Below are 15,614 nucleotides of genomic sequence, written 5' to 3' on the forward strand. Positions count from 1 at the left end.
ACATATGGTTGTGTCATCAGATGAAACAGCAAGACATGAGAAAGATGTAATTTATTATTATACAGAATTGTCACCGTAAGACTGGGTAAACATGGTAAAGTCCTGCAGGTAGATATCCGGATGATGAATATTAGCAGGAACTCTCATTTCCTGTACAGTACCCAAATAGTGAAAAGTAGAAAGATAGTAGTGAAATGTACCCAGATAACAGTGAAATGTACCCAGATAATAGTGAAACGTACCCAGATAATAGTGAAATGTACCCAGATAATAGTGAAATGTACCCAGATAACAGTGAAATGTACCCAGATAACAGTGAAATGTACCCAGATAATAGTGAAATGTACCCAGATAATAGTGAAATGTACCCAGATAACAGTGAAATGTACCCAGATAACAGTGAAATGTACCCAGATAATAGTGAAATGTACCCAGATAACAGTGAAATGTACCCAGATAACAGCGAAATGTACACAGATAACAGTGAAATGTACCAGATAACAGTGAAATGTCTCCAGATAATAGAGAAATGTACCCAGATAATAGTGAAATGTACCCAGATAACAGTGAAATGTACCCAGATAACAGCGAAATGTACCCAGATAATAGTGAAATGTACCCAGATAATAGTGAAATGTACCCAGATAACAGTGAAATGTACCCAGATAACAGTGAAATGTACCCAGATAATAGTGAAATGTACCCAGATAACAGTGAAATGTACCCAGATAACAGTGAATTGTACCCAGATAACAGTGAAATGTACCCAGATAACAGCAAAATGTACACAGATAACAGTGAAATGTCTCCAGATAATAGAGAAATGTACCCAGATAATAGTGAAATGTACCCAGATAACAGTGAAATCTACCCAGATAACAGTGAAATGTACCCAGATAACAGCGAAATGTACCCAGATAATAGTGAAATGTACCCAGATAATGTATATTTCAACTAGATCACAGCGCTCTGTGAATAATTGCGTCTGGGCAAGGCAAACCAGTGGTTGATGGCATGAACAAACAATTTATTTGCACTTGTGTATGTATAACATTCCAATCCTAATTAAAGTTGCCAAGTAGATTTAACATGGGGAACTGGGGACCTACGGAGAGATGTCATGTTTGATGAAGAAACAGATCTATGTGATACCTGCAGCCCCTTTTCTGTCTTGGCAAGGGCCGTCTCCAAGTCAGCTACGTTGATGGTGCGTCCATCCCCCTGAGCCAACAATTGTTCCTTCAGCTGTCGTAGGTCATCTTGAACCTAAAAACAAATACAAATACAGTGTATTACTGCCTTGGAACAGCTTGCCCTACCTTATTCATAAAGAGAAAATATTAACTAATCCATTTATCCATGGGTATTTATCATGGAATAATCCAACTGTAAGTAAAAGGATAACTAAATATTGGACCTAGAACTTGGCAATGATAAAGACTGCCCCATGCATAATATATACAATGCAAGATAAAGGTGCAAGTCAGGGAGGCTGTGAAATTGAAATTGGAAAAAAGGGGGGATAAATAAATTGCAAATGGTTCCATGGTATTTGATTGCCTAACCAAGCACTAGGGCTGCAACGAATACACTATGAGGCGAATACCATAATATACCAAGACATAAACGTTTCTGTCCCCTCTGTGTTGTAAGTGCTATCGAAGATAAGTTTCACTTTTGTATGGTGTGTCCGTTCTATCTTGATCTGCGGTCTAATCTCATACCCAGTTATTATCACACGTACCCAAGTCGTGAGAAAATGTCCTTATTATTCAGCTCAACTAATCAAAGTATTTGCAACAATTTAGCAAAATATGTATTTCTTGCTGGTAAGAAACGTAATTCCATTTTCAAGGGAATACCTGTGTCATATAATTAACTCCAATAGTAACAGTTTGAATACTGCATTGTAAATCTTATAATTCAGCGCTCTGTCATATTTGTATGCCATCATACTCTGCACGTGTATAATGGGCCGGTGGCCTCATTACCTGAATAAAAGCATCATCATCAATATGATAATATGATACGTATCACGAATATAGAGTAACAAATACGAATATTTATTCATGAATACAATAACAACCTATCAGTTGATATATGATTTATTTTGTTCAATACTTGTAGAACTGTACAAGGAACAAAAAACATAACAAACATGGAATTTTAGTTTGGAGTTTGTCTTTAAAAGACAACATTCTTTTTCAGAGAAATCAGCTTGTCCACATTCTCTAGAGCCAATGTTGCCCTCTGGGCTGTCACAATGCAGTACTGTCCCCAGCAGTACTGAATACCCTTTCGCTTGGTAAAGATGTTGATTGTATTGCCAACAAATACTTTGCTACCTTGCAAAGTAATGGATATTTGTAGGCATGCTCATGCCACCACTTGAGTGGATTGGAATAGATATCAACTGAATCCTCTCCAATGTAGGTTTTAATCTCTCTGGCAACCTGCTCTTTCTTGGTCAGTTTAGCAGGTATATCACCAACCACAAAAACGTCTCCAAATAATGAAGACAATGCTGTCTTTTTGGGTGGGTTGATAATTCCATCCTCCTGCACCACAGCTGTGGGCACCTGTATTGGCAGATCAGGTAGCGGTGGATCACTCTGCGTGTCCTCTTGGCCTGCACCAGAATTTTTTTCTCCCCATTTATGTTTCATTGTACCATAATATACTAGGCCACGCCCACAAATGGACAGCTGTTTCCTCTTGGCTGACAATAGAATGGATGGGGCTTGTTTTGCAGTATTGCACAGAAAAATGTCTCTGTTTCGTATTGTTGTCTACTGGTTTTGTGTTGATCATGTTGATGATTAAATAAGCATCCTGTGGAGTTATTGTTGTTGGCATATTTATTTATAAAAACTGACTTCAATATGTTCTTGCGTGTTTAATATAGAGTCATAGATGTGAAAACTGGTGTGCACACTTCAAGTAAATCCATTGCATGCCACCTTTTACGTTCATATCAGCATAAACGCAGAAAATATTGAAGTCAATTATTCAATTATTTCATTTATTATTTATTTAAATAAACATGCCCATGATATTTTGTAACTGCATTCTGATGGAGCATGTGGACACCGGTGCAAAACCAACATCAGACTTCAGAAGGACATTATGAGTGAGTGAGTATGGTTTTACGCCGCTTTTAGCAATATTCCAGCAATATTATCGCGGGGGACACCAGAAAATTGGCTTCACACATTGTACCCATGTGGGGAATTGAACCCTGGTCTTCGGCGTGACGAGCATACGCTTTAACCTCTAGGCTACCCGACAGCCCAGTAGAATGTTATGAAGGCATGAATCATAGCTATGTTTTAGCCACCAGTTGATTCAGATAGTAAGAACAGAGGTGTACAATTTCACAGCTACATGCCTGGGTCGTAGGAACAGCTAATTATGGCGTCCAGGATATATAAAGAAATCAATACTATTGACTAAATAGTTGAAGGCGTTTGTACCAGTAGGCATAGCCATGTTCTCTAGCCATGATAGCCCTACTGTCTCAACTTTGTCTCAAATAAGAGGTGCAGAAATCTCACGTGTACTTTGGCAAGTCAAAATGTACTTGTCAATAGTTAAGACTTCTTGTCTATGTTTAAAAGACCTAATCTTTTTCCACGTATGTTATCTGTCATTTGTCATATCTGGGATTTGGGTTGAGGGAGATAAACAAGTGACTGACGAAATACATAAGGTAAAAGGCTTGATATGTCATAAGGAAATGTAATTAGTAGAGACTAGGGCTGGGACAGGTAGCTCTGGTACTCGGGTTGGATAGGTACTGATCATTACACGGGTACCAACAGGACTACCCGGACCCCTGGTTAGTCATGTGATACATGTATATTGTTTAATGACAAAAATTATCTGAAACTATGCACACATTCCTTATGACTTCATATGTTTGAATAAAGATAAATCTTCATCAGCTTCAGTGTATGCATGACCAGATCGTTTTATACAGGTATCTAAATACATTTTTCCAGGTCTATGGTCAAACTATTCCCAATCTGACATTTGGACCCATTTCTTGAGACCTACAGCGGGTACCCGGGTAGGGTCGGGTAGTAAATTTGGACTCATCCCAGCCCTAATCTCTTGAGACCTACAGCGGGTCGGGTAGTAAATTTGGACTCATCCCAGCTCTAATCTCTTGAGACCTACAGCAGGTCGGGTAATAAATTTGAACTCATCCCAGCTCTAATCTCTTGAGACCTACAGCAGGTCGGGTAGTAAATTTGGACTCATCCCAGCCCTAATCTCTTGAGACCTACAGCGGGTCGGGTAGTAAATTTGGACTCATCCCAGCTCTAATCTCTTGAGACCTACAGCAGGTCGGGTAGTAAATTTGGACTCATCCCAGCTCTAATCTCTTGAGACCTACAGCGGGTCGGGTAGTAAATTTGGACTCATCCCAGCCCTAATCTCTTGAGACCTACAGCAGGTCGGGTAGTAAATTTGGACTCATCCCAGCCCTAATCTCTTGAGACCTACAGCAGGTCGGGTAGTAAATTTGGACTCATCCCAGCCCTAATCTCTTGAGACCTACAGCGGGTCGGGTAGTAAATTTGGACTCATCCCAGCTCTAATCTCTTGAGACCTACAGCAGGTCGGGTAGTAAATTTGGACTCATCCCAGCTCTAATCTCTTGAGACCTACAGCAGGTCGGGTAGTAAATTTGGACTCATCCCAGCTCTAATCTCTTGAGACCTACAGCGGGTCGGGTAGTACATTTGGACTCATCCCTGCCCTAGTAGGGACTACTTTACTTACCCCCAGCCCAATTATTGTTTCATGGCCCTACCCATATATTAATTTTGGCACACACTCCTCTTTTTTACAATAATATGTTGGATATCAGTGTTTTACTGGATGTAAAATTTGGTGTACTACAAGCATACAAATTGGGAATGAATGCAAATAATTTAATTGGGAGTCATGTGTAGTGTGTATGGCTGTTTGAATCAGTAAATGTATCAAATTGTATCGATTGAATGTTACATATAAACTGACATTAATATTCTGGTACAGTAAGCATTCAGTATGTCGGTGGTTGATTGTCTTCAATCTGACATTGAAACCCTCATCTGTATTTGGCTTAATGCTTCTGAGCATGTGCAAAGATCTATTTTTTTAAAACATGCAATGCGCATATCTACAGCCTGGCCAAACCCAGGTTCATGCCTTGGACCCGTCATATGTACTTATTGGGCTCGAAAATTGATAAGCCCAGGTAAATCCCTGGATGCCATAAAGAATCTTGTTATCAAGAGGAATTAAGGACCTATACTTTCTGTCATACAGACCCTGAAACATATACATCCAATATAGCCCATGCAAGTCTATAATATTTGGCAAGTCTAGATTACTGCAGTATGAAAATGAAGTGTCTCAGGGCTCCTTTTCATTATATTTCAAAACCAAAATTTAACAACTGTTTTTATCTGTGAAATATGTTCATTGCAGAGGCTAGATGTTAGCCTAGGACCAACAGTACTTCCAGGTGATCTTTCCAATGGTTAAAGGGACCAAAAGGAAATCTTAAAAGATTATATGAGCTACCATACAAGAAAATGAACCCAGTAGGCCAAGTGTGCTCGATTGAATACATTATTTGATCTGACTGTAAATGCCTTAGATTTCGAGCTCGGTATGTTTATACCATATTAAAAGCAGGTTCATACATAAGATATCTTGAACACTTTAATGAGTTATTTGCCTCCAGAAATTAGGCACTGTAATGAGATGTCATGGCATGGGGAACATTTACACTGCACGCTTCATTAGCTTGCAAAATGGGTGTCAGTACTGTCACTTTGACACGAACCTTATCAGTGAGTTGAAGGAGACTTACTTTGACAAGGATCTGGCCAACATCTTCAGGTCTGGTATCAATCTCAGTCATGACTGGCATTTTGGAAGCCTCGAGGGTTATTTAGTCCCTGTACTTCACTTAATTAAAGTTTATCATTGATGTTTGTGGTGGAGGGGCTATCAACAACAATCCGAGGTACGATCCACATGTCAAGCCCCTGACGTTTCGCAGCAACAGATCAAACAGCAGTAAGTGATGACGTACTACACAGTCAACAACAAACATGGCGGCGCCCTGTGCATTATTTGCTTCATGTACTGACGCCTTCGATCCAGACGAGTTTATCAGACGTGAGTTGCGTGATCTGTTTGGCATTGTGTTTACTTGGATCTGTCGCCTAAGAATGATAAAAATATGTACATCTAGTGTTGATGTTATGTCTCAGAATACGATTCTCTACTCACTAAGAACTTCTGATTCATGTACACACAGCGCAGACTCCAAACAGTAAAATATCGGGACATACTTTGCCACGCCTACTTTTTCAAAACATGTGGCATGTTCATTTAGAAGTTTGAATGGATTAATTGAGTGGTACTGTGATATGTTGTGACGCCTTTGATACCACAGAATGTAGGAAAACTTGAAATATTGGTTGGAGCATTGTTCCCCTACAACCTACGCTAATTGTGTGAGGTATAAGTTATGTGGGGACAGGTTGATTGCGTGTCATCGTACCATGTAAATCTTTGCTCATATCAATGAGACAATTATTTATAGGCTACCACTATATGGCTGTAAACTTACTGAGTGTAAAATTAAACATCAAACAAACAGCATAATACAAATTGTCAGTGTATGTGGATACTAGACGTTTTGTACACACCCTTACCTAAGATTCGTACCTGATGGTGAAGGTATTTGTTTCAACAAGTATCGTTGCCTAAAGGAAAAGATGTAGTTCCTAGTCAGGGGTTTATCTAAACCTGCTCAATGACCGATATTTGGTCCCAAGTCTGCCGCAAATGTCAGTAAAAATTCCCAAATTGGAATTACAAATTTCCCAATTCCTGTAAATATTTATAACCAATGTTATGGCATTGTAGAGGTGACTTGTATGTCACTGACAACAGTGCCCTTAAAGTGGAAGAGGCATTAATGCTTATATCTACATTATCGCTCTGAATGCAATTTTAAAATATCTCCAAATTTAAGAAAAACCAAACCGTTTTTAAAAAATCCCAATTTTGAACAAAATAATTATTCTTTTCACAATTTACCTGCTATGGGCACGTAGTTTAGAATCCTAGATAAATCCCTACTACTACAATTCTGACAGTTTTAAAGAAGATTTTTCATACATTTCTACTGGATACATTTCTACTGAATTACATATGTCATTGATTATAATTTATATGTGGCTGTCTTGTATTGTTGATTCTATCCTATGATATGAAAAGTTGTTTCTGACACTTGTCACAGTGAGTATTTTTGTGTGTATTGTTGCAGTGATTTTAGACACAGAGATTCTCCCAGCTGCTCAGCATGTGACAGAGTCTATAAAAGCCTACGACTGGCACATTGATACCAAGTACTACACCGCTGATGTAAGCCTGTGTACATCACTGAAGAGAACCATAGGCAACCAGCAGTTTGCTACAGCAGTGCAGGCCTTCATTGTCTACTTTGACCCCAAACAGGTACAGTTTGTTTGGGGTGGTCGCCGGTTGGGTAGCTTACTGGTTAAAGTATATGTTCATCATGCTGAAGACCCAAGTTTGATTCCCGACATGGGTACAATGTGTGAAGCTCATTTCTGGTGCCCCCCTCACCAGCTGTGATATTGCTAAAAGCGGCGTAAAACCATACTCACTCACTCACTACAGTTTGTTTGTTGTTTAATGCAACTCTCAGTAACAACCCAGTAATCCAGCTATAAGTAAGTGGGTGAGTGTGGTTTTGGCAATATTTCGGCAATATCACATCGTGGGAGACCAGAAATGGGATTCACACATTGTAGGTAAATGGGGAATCAAACCCAGGCCTTCTGTGTGACAAGTGAACGCTTTGACTACTAGGCTACCCCACTGTGGTGGGATGATACACTGATGCACTGGGATTCACGATTTTTTACTTCTCGATACAAGCATCAATCACAGTTGCACACTAGGTATTGTGATACGTATCGGTTAAGGAGTAAGGTCTTGTGATACATATCGGATCAGGAGTAAGGTATTGTGATACATATCGGATCAGGAGTAAGATATTGTGATACGTATCAGATCAGGAGTAAGGTATTCTGATATGTATCAGATCAGGAGTAAGGTATTGTGATGCGTATCGGATCAGGAGTAAGGTATCGTTATACACGTATGTGTATCAGATTGCACAGTTGGTGTGTCGTCCCAGCCCTACGATTTAGCACGTTTAGATTTTCAATAGTCTCAAACTAATGGAGGGCAGTCGGGTAGCCTAGTGGTTAAAGCTTCTGCTCGTCACGCCGAAGACCCGGGTTCGATTCCCGACATGGGTACAATGTGTGAAGCCCATTCCTGGTGTTCCCAGCCGTGATATTGCTGGAATATTGCTAAAAGCGGCGTAAAACCATACTCACTCACAAACTAACAGACTTTTGACCGTATCTAACCCTGACATTAATACGCTTATGAAAAGGACCAATATTCACTGTTCCAAATTGATTTCCTCTTTAGAAAATAGTTTTCAACATGTTAAAGGTGTTGGAGCCATTCTGTCAATGTTGGACACAGGGCTGACAAAATGTTTCAAGTCATCCACAAATTAATCATTAACTGTCAAGGTACAGTAAAGTACATTGTTTATAAGGAACATGCTTATCATGAACTGATGGATATAACAAACTGTTGTTTTTTTCCCCTGCCATCTGCTGTATATATGCTGCATTTATGCTTTCAACAAACTACAGTTATAACAGACTAAAATTGGTGGTCCCTTTGAGTTGGTTGTAACCATAGTTTACTGTATCTGACCTACAGGAATGGAACATGGAATGTTGTCAGTAATATAGATCAGCAAGTCTTGGGGATTCATACTAGATCTACACTGATTAACTTACTTATTGTGAAAATATTCTTTTTTTCAAGGAGTCAACATTTGAGCTGATGAAAGCCTGGATGCCGTATCTAGAACAGATTGAGCCAGAGATTCTTATCCTTGTGTGTAACAACAGCTCTCACACTGATGGTTGGTCAATGTATTTTTGTTAATCTGTGATATATCACTCTTGCCTTCAGTTAGTGGCATACGTTATAGAAATTCAGTTCTAGTTTTTAAGGTGTATATCCAAAATATATTTCTGATGTATGATGCGTTTTTAAATATAATGGACACGGTGTATTGATTATTTGTAGCAAATGTCATGGTTCGATATCAAGAAATGTCTGCTAGCCGAGACTAGAAGACTTGTATTGTGAATTACAACCTGTACCATTAGGTAAATGATTACTCTGTAGCCTATTATTTTCCCAGACGAGGGAACATACAATATATTTGTTAACCCTGAATATAAATGATATGGTTTGTCCCGCTGAAAGTGATGTGTACATTGTAGTTTTGTTGCATTGCTACAGCGGTCGGTAGAGTAGCTGCACAACAGTGGTGTATAGACAACTGCTTTGAGCTGGTGGAGTTGAACCCAGTCCAGGACAAGGAGGAGGAAGGTAGGGCGGATAGCTTGGTGTGGTAGTGGGAGGGAATGTTACATAGTTGATGACAGACATCAGTGACGCGTAGATGTATCAGGAAATGTGTTTGTTGTGAGTTCTGGCTCATTTTTTAGGGGTATTGCGGTATGCAAGACAGAGAACAGAAACATTGTCTCATGATATAGTTAGTGAGACGAACTTGTGAATAGACTTCTTTTAGCTTACTACTGGTGGACATGTCTGTAGGATCATACTACAGGTAAGCTGCTACAGGTAGATATGTCTGTAGGATCAGTCTTGTACTAGCTTGGTTAAAACATGAAGGGTTGTAAACTTGATTGGTATGATATCATTATTGACCTAAGTACACATCAAGAACAAGAGTCCCAGCGTTGAAACTATAGGTTTTCATCCACTCGTCCTTATAATGATAACATGTAGCAAAATCCTTAAAAACAGCAAATTTCAACTAGTCCTAATCATACCTTACCTAATGGGCATCCAGGCAATGGCTACAGGACTAGTACCAATTTCTAACACTGGAATCCACTCATGGTCTTGTGTTTGCAGATCTGGAAGATGACTTTGTGGAGACAACTGGAATTAGGCGGATTATTCAGGCTCTTCATGCCCACACATGGCCGAATCTGGAATTGAAACGTGAGACTGTTATCCCTTTAGAGAACAATCTTCAAACGCAGATATGAGAGTTCTACTCACCAGCTCTCTTAAATCAAGCTATTTTATGAAGGAGCTAGGCCTGTTTTAGTAGTTTTATGGGGTAAGAATTTGATATATGCTCATTGAAATAGATTTTCCTGCTCCCTTGAGAAGTAGTAGAAACTAAGGGGTGACTTTGGGTCCTTGTTGTCATCTCCTGTGATAACTGAATCAAGGTATCCCCTAAATCTGTAACTTGACTTAGGTTTATGACTAGGACTCTTGATTTCAATGCTTAATTTGAACATCGCTGAGTGTTGCAGAGATTACCTATTTCCCTCTGTAGTGTATTGTCAGTAACATATATACATGATTTCTATTTCAGAAAACCCTGTTATTGGTAGTCCTTACTATCGTCAGCTTTTGAAAGAAGAGTCGGAACTGAAAGCTAATGAAGTCAAATCTAATTCCAAGGAGTCCTGTGATAATGAAACAGTGTCAAACAATGACAGTGAGAAGTCCAAGTCAGGGTCCAAGTCAGAGGGAGACTCAGGGCACTCTGCCCTAGGGGAGCCTGTGGGGGGTGGGGAACCTGCTGTGGGTGGGGTACCTGTAGGGGATGGGGTGCCTGGAGGGGGTGAGGAATCTGTAGGCAGTGGAACAGACGAGGCATCTGCACTCACAGCTGAAGGGGGAAAGGCGACAAAAAAGGAGAAGCCTTGTAAGGATGAAATAATAGGTGAGTAGCTGCAGGTCGGATGTTCTGGTTCTTCTTCATCTCAAGGTGGTTGGGATGTAGCCTAGTGGTTAGAGTGTTTGCTCATCATACGGAAGGCTTAGGTGCAATAGGTACCATGTGTGAAGCCCATTTCTGGTGTCCCCCACTGTGATATTGCTGATGTCACTTCATCTCAAGCACTTGTCTGACTAGATGACTAAGACAATATGCATTGCTAGGCCTATTTTGGATTTAAAAAAAAAAAAAATGTTTACAGAATTTAACACATGTCAGTGCGATCACTAAAATGCAAATTGTGCATTATGTTAAAGAAATGAGTTGTATTAGTTTAAAGCCAATTAATATGAGCAACAGTTATTTTAATAATAAACAATGTTTCGATAGATTTACTGCCAAATATTGGCATTTAGAAAATCCTAGATAAATCGCCAGGTTTCATTTAAGTTGTATGAGCTTGGTATGCATGGTATGCATGGTATGCATGCATTTGATCAGATGGGCCAGATGACACAACAATGATATCTTGAGTCAAAGTTGTTTATTTGGTTACATATTTGATGACAAGAAGTATGTGCGCACACAGCAGCACTTTTTACCAGACTGATGTCTGTTATTCCCCAGCAACCCATCTCCCTTCGTCACATGTCTCTCCCATAGAACATTACTTACCAGTTATATGTTATCCTGCAAACATCAAATGTGATCACTGGCTGGGCGCTGCCATCTTGAATGGAGTCTTGATCTTGCGAGATCTCGTTACATTTATGAACTACTTTTAACATTTAACGCATTTATCTGTTTTTAATTTTAATCTGTGCCTCCAGCCCACATTTGTCTTTTCATGTCGTGTCTGTAGTTTTTAGACATAGATCAGCTGTTGCTACTAGACAGGAAGACATTTTATCTTCACAAACTGACTTGCACAGGAGAGATCACTAATCTCTCTGCCACTGATGTTGGTCAGATGTATCTTTTACACTCACACTGCTTATTTATGTTTACAAACTAAACAAGTTGGAAGAACGATTTTGGATGATAAATAGAATCTCACCCTCATGTCTAGTCTGTCATACAGACCCTGATACAAATATATCCAATACAGTCCATGCAAGTCTATAATGTTTGGCAAGTCTAGATTACTGCAGTATCAGGAAAATGAAGAAAATCTCTGGACTCCTTTTTATTATATTTTTATGAAGATAATTTAACAACTGTTTTTTTCTGTAAGATATGTTCATTTCCAAAAATCTTTTGATATCAGTTGATATTGATATAGGCTTTCTGAGGAGTTTTAAACTTTTATTTACTTGTGTTGATATATTTCATATCAAAATGATGGTGAGATTCTATTTATCATCCAAAGTCTTCCAGACAACTGACTCAAGCTGTACAAGGTCTTGTCTTTCATCCTTTCCTGTGTGAACAGGGGAGGTAACTCTGTGACAAGAGCTGTGTAGGTGATATGATGACCCCGTGTTCTCTATGACAGACAACCTTCTTCCTGAGGATGACTTAGCTTTGTTGGCCTCCCTGGGGAATGAGGACGCAGGGGAGGAGTCATTTGAGGAAATGTTCGAAAAGCTCAGAGTAATGAAAGGTGATATTTTAAACCATGTTAATGAATAGTTAGTATATTTAGCGCCCCCTGGTATAAATAGAATGCTTCTTTTATTACTTGATTTACAGATTACTGTATTTTTCTTAAATTTTTGGATGGATGGTTGAATTTTTCTGAAGTAAAATATAAGACTTACTTTCCAAACATGATCTCTTGAACATGTTAGATCTCCTTGAGGGGTAGATGAACCTAAAAGACATAATTATGTTGTCTGGGGTGCTTCTTTCAATGGCTAGTTGTAAGATTACATCTTTCTCTTCCCATTGGGAATTACCTTGAAAATATTTATTCACTGAAATATGATATCACTTTAAAATATTTATTCACAAAAATATCACTGGTCCATGAATATATAAACATCCACCCATCGAAACATAAGGACAGGGCACATGGTATTCATCTGGTTAAGATTCCACAAGCTGCTGGGTGTGACCGATATGGAAATACTTTTCTAAATTTTGTTAAAATGACTAACTTGCGGAAGCATGACAATATATTGTTTGAAAATTTGCATAACTGATATTGATATCCAATATAGGTTAGTGTAGAGCAATTTTGATAATTTAAAACCATGTTAGTGAAATATGTGTATAACCATGTTGATGAATGTGTAATGTATTTGTAGAGAAAGCTGAAGGTATGCCTTTGGATCAGAGAAAAGCATATGCTGAAAAGGTGAGTTGTCTCCCTTCCTTCCTGGCTTTTCACCATCTCTCTTTTTGGCCTTAAAGCAGCAGTAAAAACACATTTTTGGGCTAGCTTTGTCTGTTTCTTCTCTGAGTACAGGAAGCTAATCACACCAACCCCAGTACCGCAACAATTCACCTGCTTGAAAATATCTGTGGTCACATTCAGCATAGGTAATCATTTTAATCATTTTGTGTTTTCCTCACATGCTAAGCCTACACTTCATTACAAAGCTGTAAAGTCCAACTCACTGATATACAAATTAAGTTGAATTTAACATCAGTGCAAATACCGTATTGGACGTAATAAGCGCCCCGTTCTAATAAACGCCCACAGCAATAATTGCTCATATATTGGCTAGTGAACAATCCCAATTAGCACCCTTCCGATTGATCAATGTACACAAGACTTATTTATTCGCGCATGATACGCACTCATGTGTTATATGCACCCTTAATTATGGGCAATTAAATTCTGAAAAAAATATATCTGTCGTATATAAACATTTCAGTCTGTCAGCATGAACCACGAAATTTATCTTTCAAATCTGTTTTTTCCACCAAAATAATATTCTAATAAGAGCCCCCTATTTCTAATTTTGAGTGCGCCCTGGGCGCTTATTACGTCGAATACGGTAGTATTTGTCATGGCTTGTCAGTTTACTGGAAAGAAATCCCCAAGTTGCGAGTCGAGGTTGACCACTTGGGTGTATCCAAAGGGCATGTTTGTTTGTTTTTTAACGCCGTACTCAGCAATATTCTAGCTTATGATGGCGGTCTGCAAATAATCGAATGTGGACCAGACAATCCAGTGATTGACATCATGAGCATTGATCCACGCAATTGGGATACGATGACATGCAACAACCAAGACAGCAAGCCTGACCACCGGATCCCGTTAGTCTCCATTTATGGCGAGCATGGGTTGCTGAAGACCTATTTTACCCCGGATCGTCACTGGTCCTAAAGGGCATGGTTATGATGCTGATCATTCCATAAGAGGGAAACTATTTCATTATAAATACTTTATGTTTGCAACGCCATTGCATGTTTGTTTCAGATTGCAGTGTCATTTTGGAAAGCTATCGGTGGTGACGATGATGAAATCCAGGGATTGGATGATCTGGAGGACGAACTAATGCCATCTTGAAAGGAGCATTATGGGATGTGGAAGCTGGTCTTCTGCGAATATTCCACCCATGTAACCATGGTAACCTTGGAATGGCATCAGATGACTCTCAGTGTTGTGCTTATTGTGACAAAGCCAGATGTAATGCTGTTCATTGCAGAAGTGTTACCTCAGAAAGACAACTAAATAAAGCTTGTCTCTTTGGACATGTGGTTGCTGTGAGTAATAAAACTTCAAATACCGTAAATGTCATTTCATACTCGAGTGTATGTTTAACAATAATACAGATTCAAGAGAGAAACCCTGTAATAATTTCCTATGATGAACTGCAAACCAGTTGCCATGGTTACAGGAATGCGATGATGCAGTCAACTCATTGATACTGTGTGCAGCAAATGTTTGATAAATCGAAAACTGCTAAATTAGCAGTTGGCTTATCTCGAAAATATACTTGATTTTTATCTTCTGAGAGACTGTGCCTGCCAAAATGCTTGACATGTTGCTGAAAGGTCCATGGGCTTGAACTTTGTGGCATTATGTTTACAATTACCTGAGAATACATGTATTATACTTTCAAAATATGTGATATTTTGAGTTTTTACAGTTAGGATGGGTTACTCTATTCCACTGTGTTGTGAGCTACTCACCAAGTTGTAAATGTTGTTTATCATATAATGAAATAAAGATGTACGAATATGCAGCTTTTCTTTTCATAGCCCTATGTTCACTTTGTGATAATCTTTGTCACGTGAGCAACTGGACACAATGTATACCAGCTGGAGCTCCTAGTGTTTATATGTATCCAGAATGCACTTTGTGCAATATAGTAGCTCGAACTTTCTCTGGTTACTTTAGGACTGAAAGATATTTTATACTTACTTTATGTGATACACTAGTATGATGAGGCAGCAATGGAACTTGTCAATGTACTTTGATACCAAGCTTATACACTCTCCAAAATGATAAAACAAAGATATAATGTGTATCACATTATATAGGGTATATCAGAAAGCATATTATGGTGAATTGTGAATTGTGAATTGACAGTGCATTAAATTTCAAAGTTTAGCTTAAATCAAGCTGAAGTCACAGTCTCGCATAGTATATCCGCTGCCAATCTCCAGAGGCAAGGGAGTAAACTGAAAATAAAAGCCCAGTTTCCACCCTTGCTGAACTAAGCTGGAATTATGGAGTTTTAGTTTGGCTTTACAAACAAGTCTTTGCATAGTCCAATTAAAATTTTGAAACAAAATTGACATCCAGTGCAGA

At 38.9% G+C, this 15,614-nt stretch overlaps 2 protein-coding genes across 2 annotated transcripts in view; one reads left to right on the top strand and one right to left on the bottom strand.

The window, feature by feature from the left end:
* Positions 1 to 6,077, bottom strand: part of LOC139478450 (IQ domain-containing protein H-like) — a 39,272-nt gene extending 33,195 nt beyond the window's left edge. Inside the window, exons 1-2 of the mRNA XM_071261307.1 lie at positions 5,870 to 6,077; positions 1,153 to 1,266 (exon numbers count right to left, since the gene is read on the bottom strand). Coding sequence (XP_071117408.1) covers positions 1,153 to 1,266; positions 5,870 to 5,929 — 174 coding nt within the window. The 5' untranslated portion in view covers positions 5,930 to 6,077. The remainder of the gene's footprint in view (positions 1 to 1,152; positions 1,267 to 5,869) is intronic.
* On the top strand, positions 6,036 to 14,975 carry LOC139479240 (alpha- and gamma-adaptin-binding protein p34-like). Its single transcript, XM_071262401.1, has 9 exons — positions 6,036 to 6,180; positions 7,340 to 7,530; positions 8,953 to 9,052; positions 9,439 to 9,528; positions 10,084 to 10,173; positions 10,559 to 10,912; positions 12,402 to 12,509; positions 13,156 to 13,205; positions 14,277 to 14,975. The coding sequence occupies exons 1-9, from the start codon at positions 6,114 to 6,116 to the stop codon at positions 14,364 to 14,366; spliced, it is 1,140 nt and encodes a 379-aa protein (XP_071118502.1). The 5' UTR covers positions 6,036 to 6,113; the 3' UTR covers positions 14,367 to 14,975.
* The last annotated feature ends 639 nt before the right edge of the window (positions 14,976 to 15,614 follow it).

Source organism: Haliotis cracherodii, unplaced genomic scaffold (genome assembly GCF_022045235.1).
Source record: "Haliotis cracherodii isolate W230 unplaced genomic scaffold, xgHalCrac1.p SCAF_1, whole genome shotgun sequence".
Lineage (NCBI taxonomy): Eukaryota > Metazoa > Mollusca > Gastropoda > Lepetellida > Haliotidae > Haliotis > Haliotis cracherodii.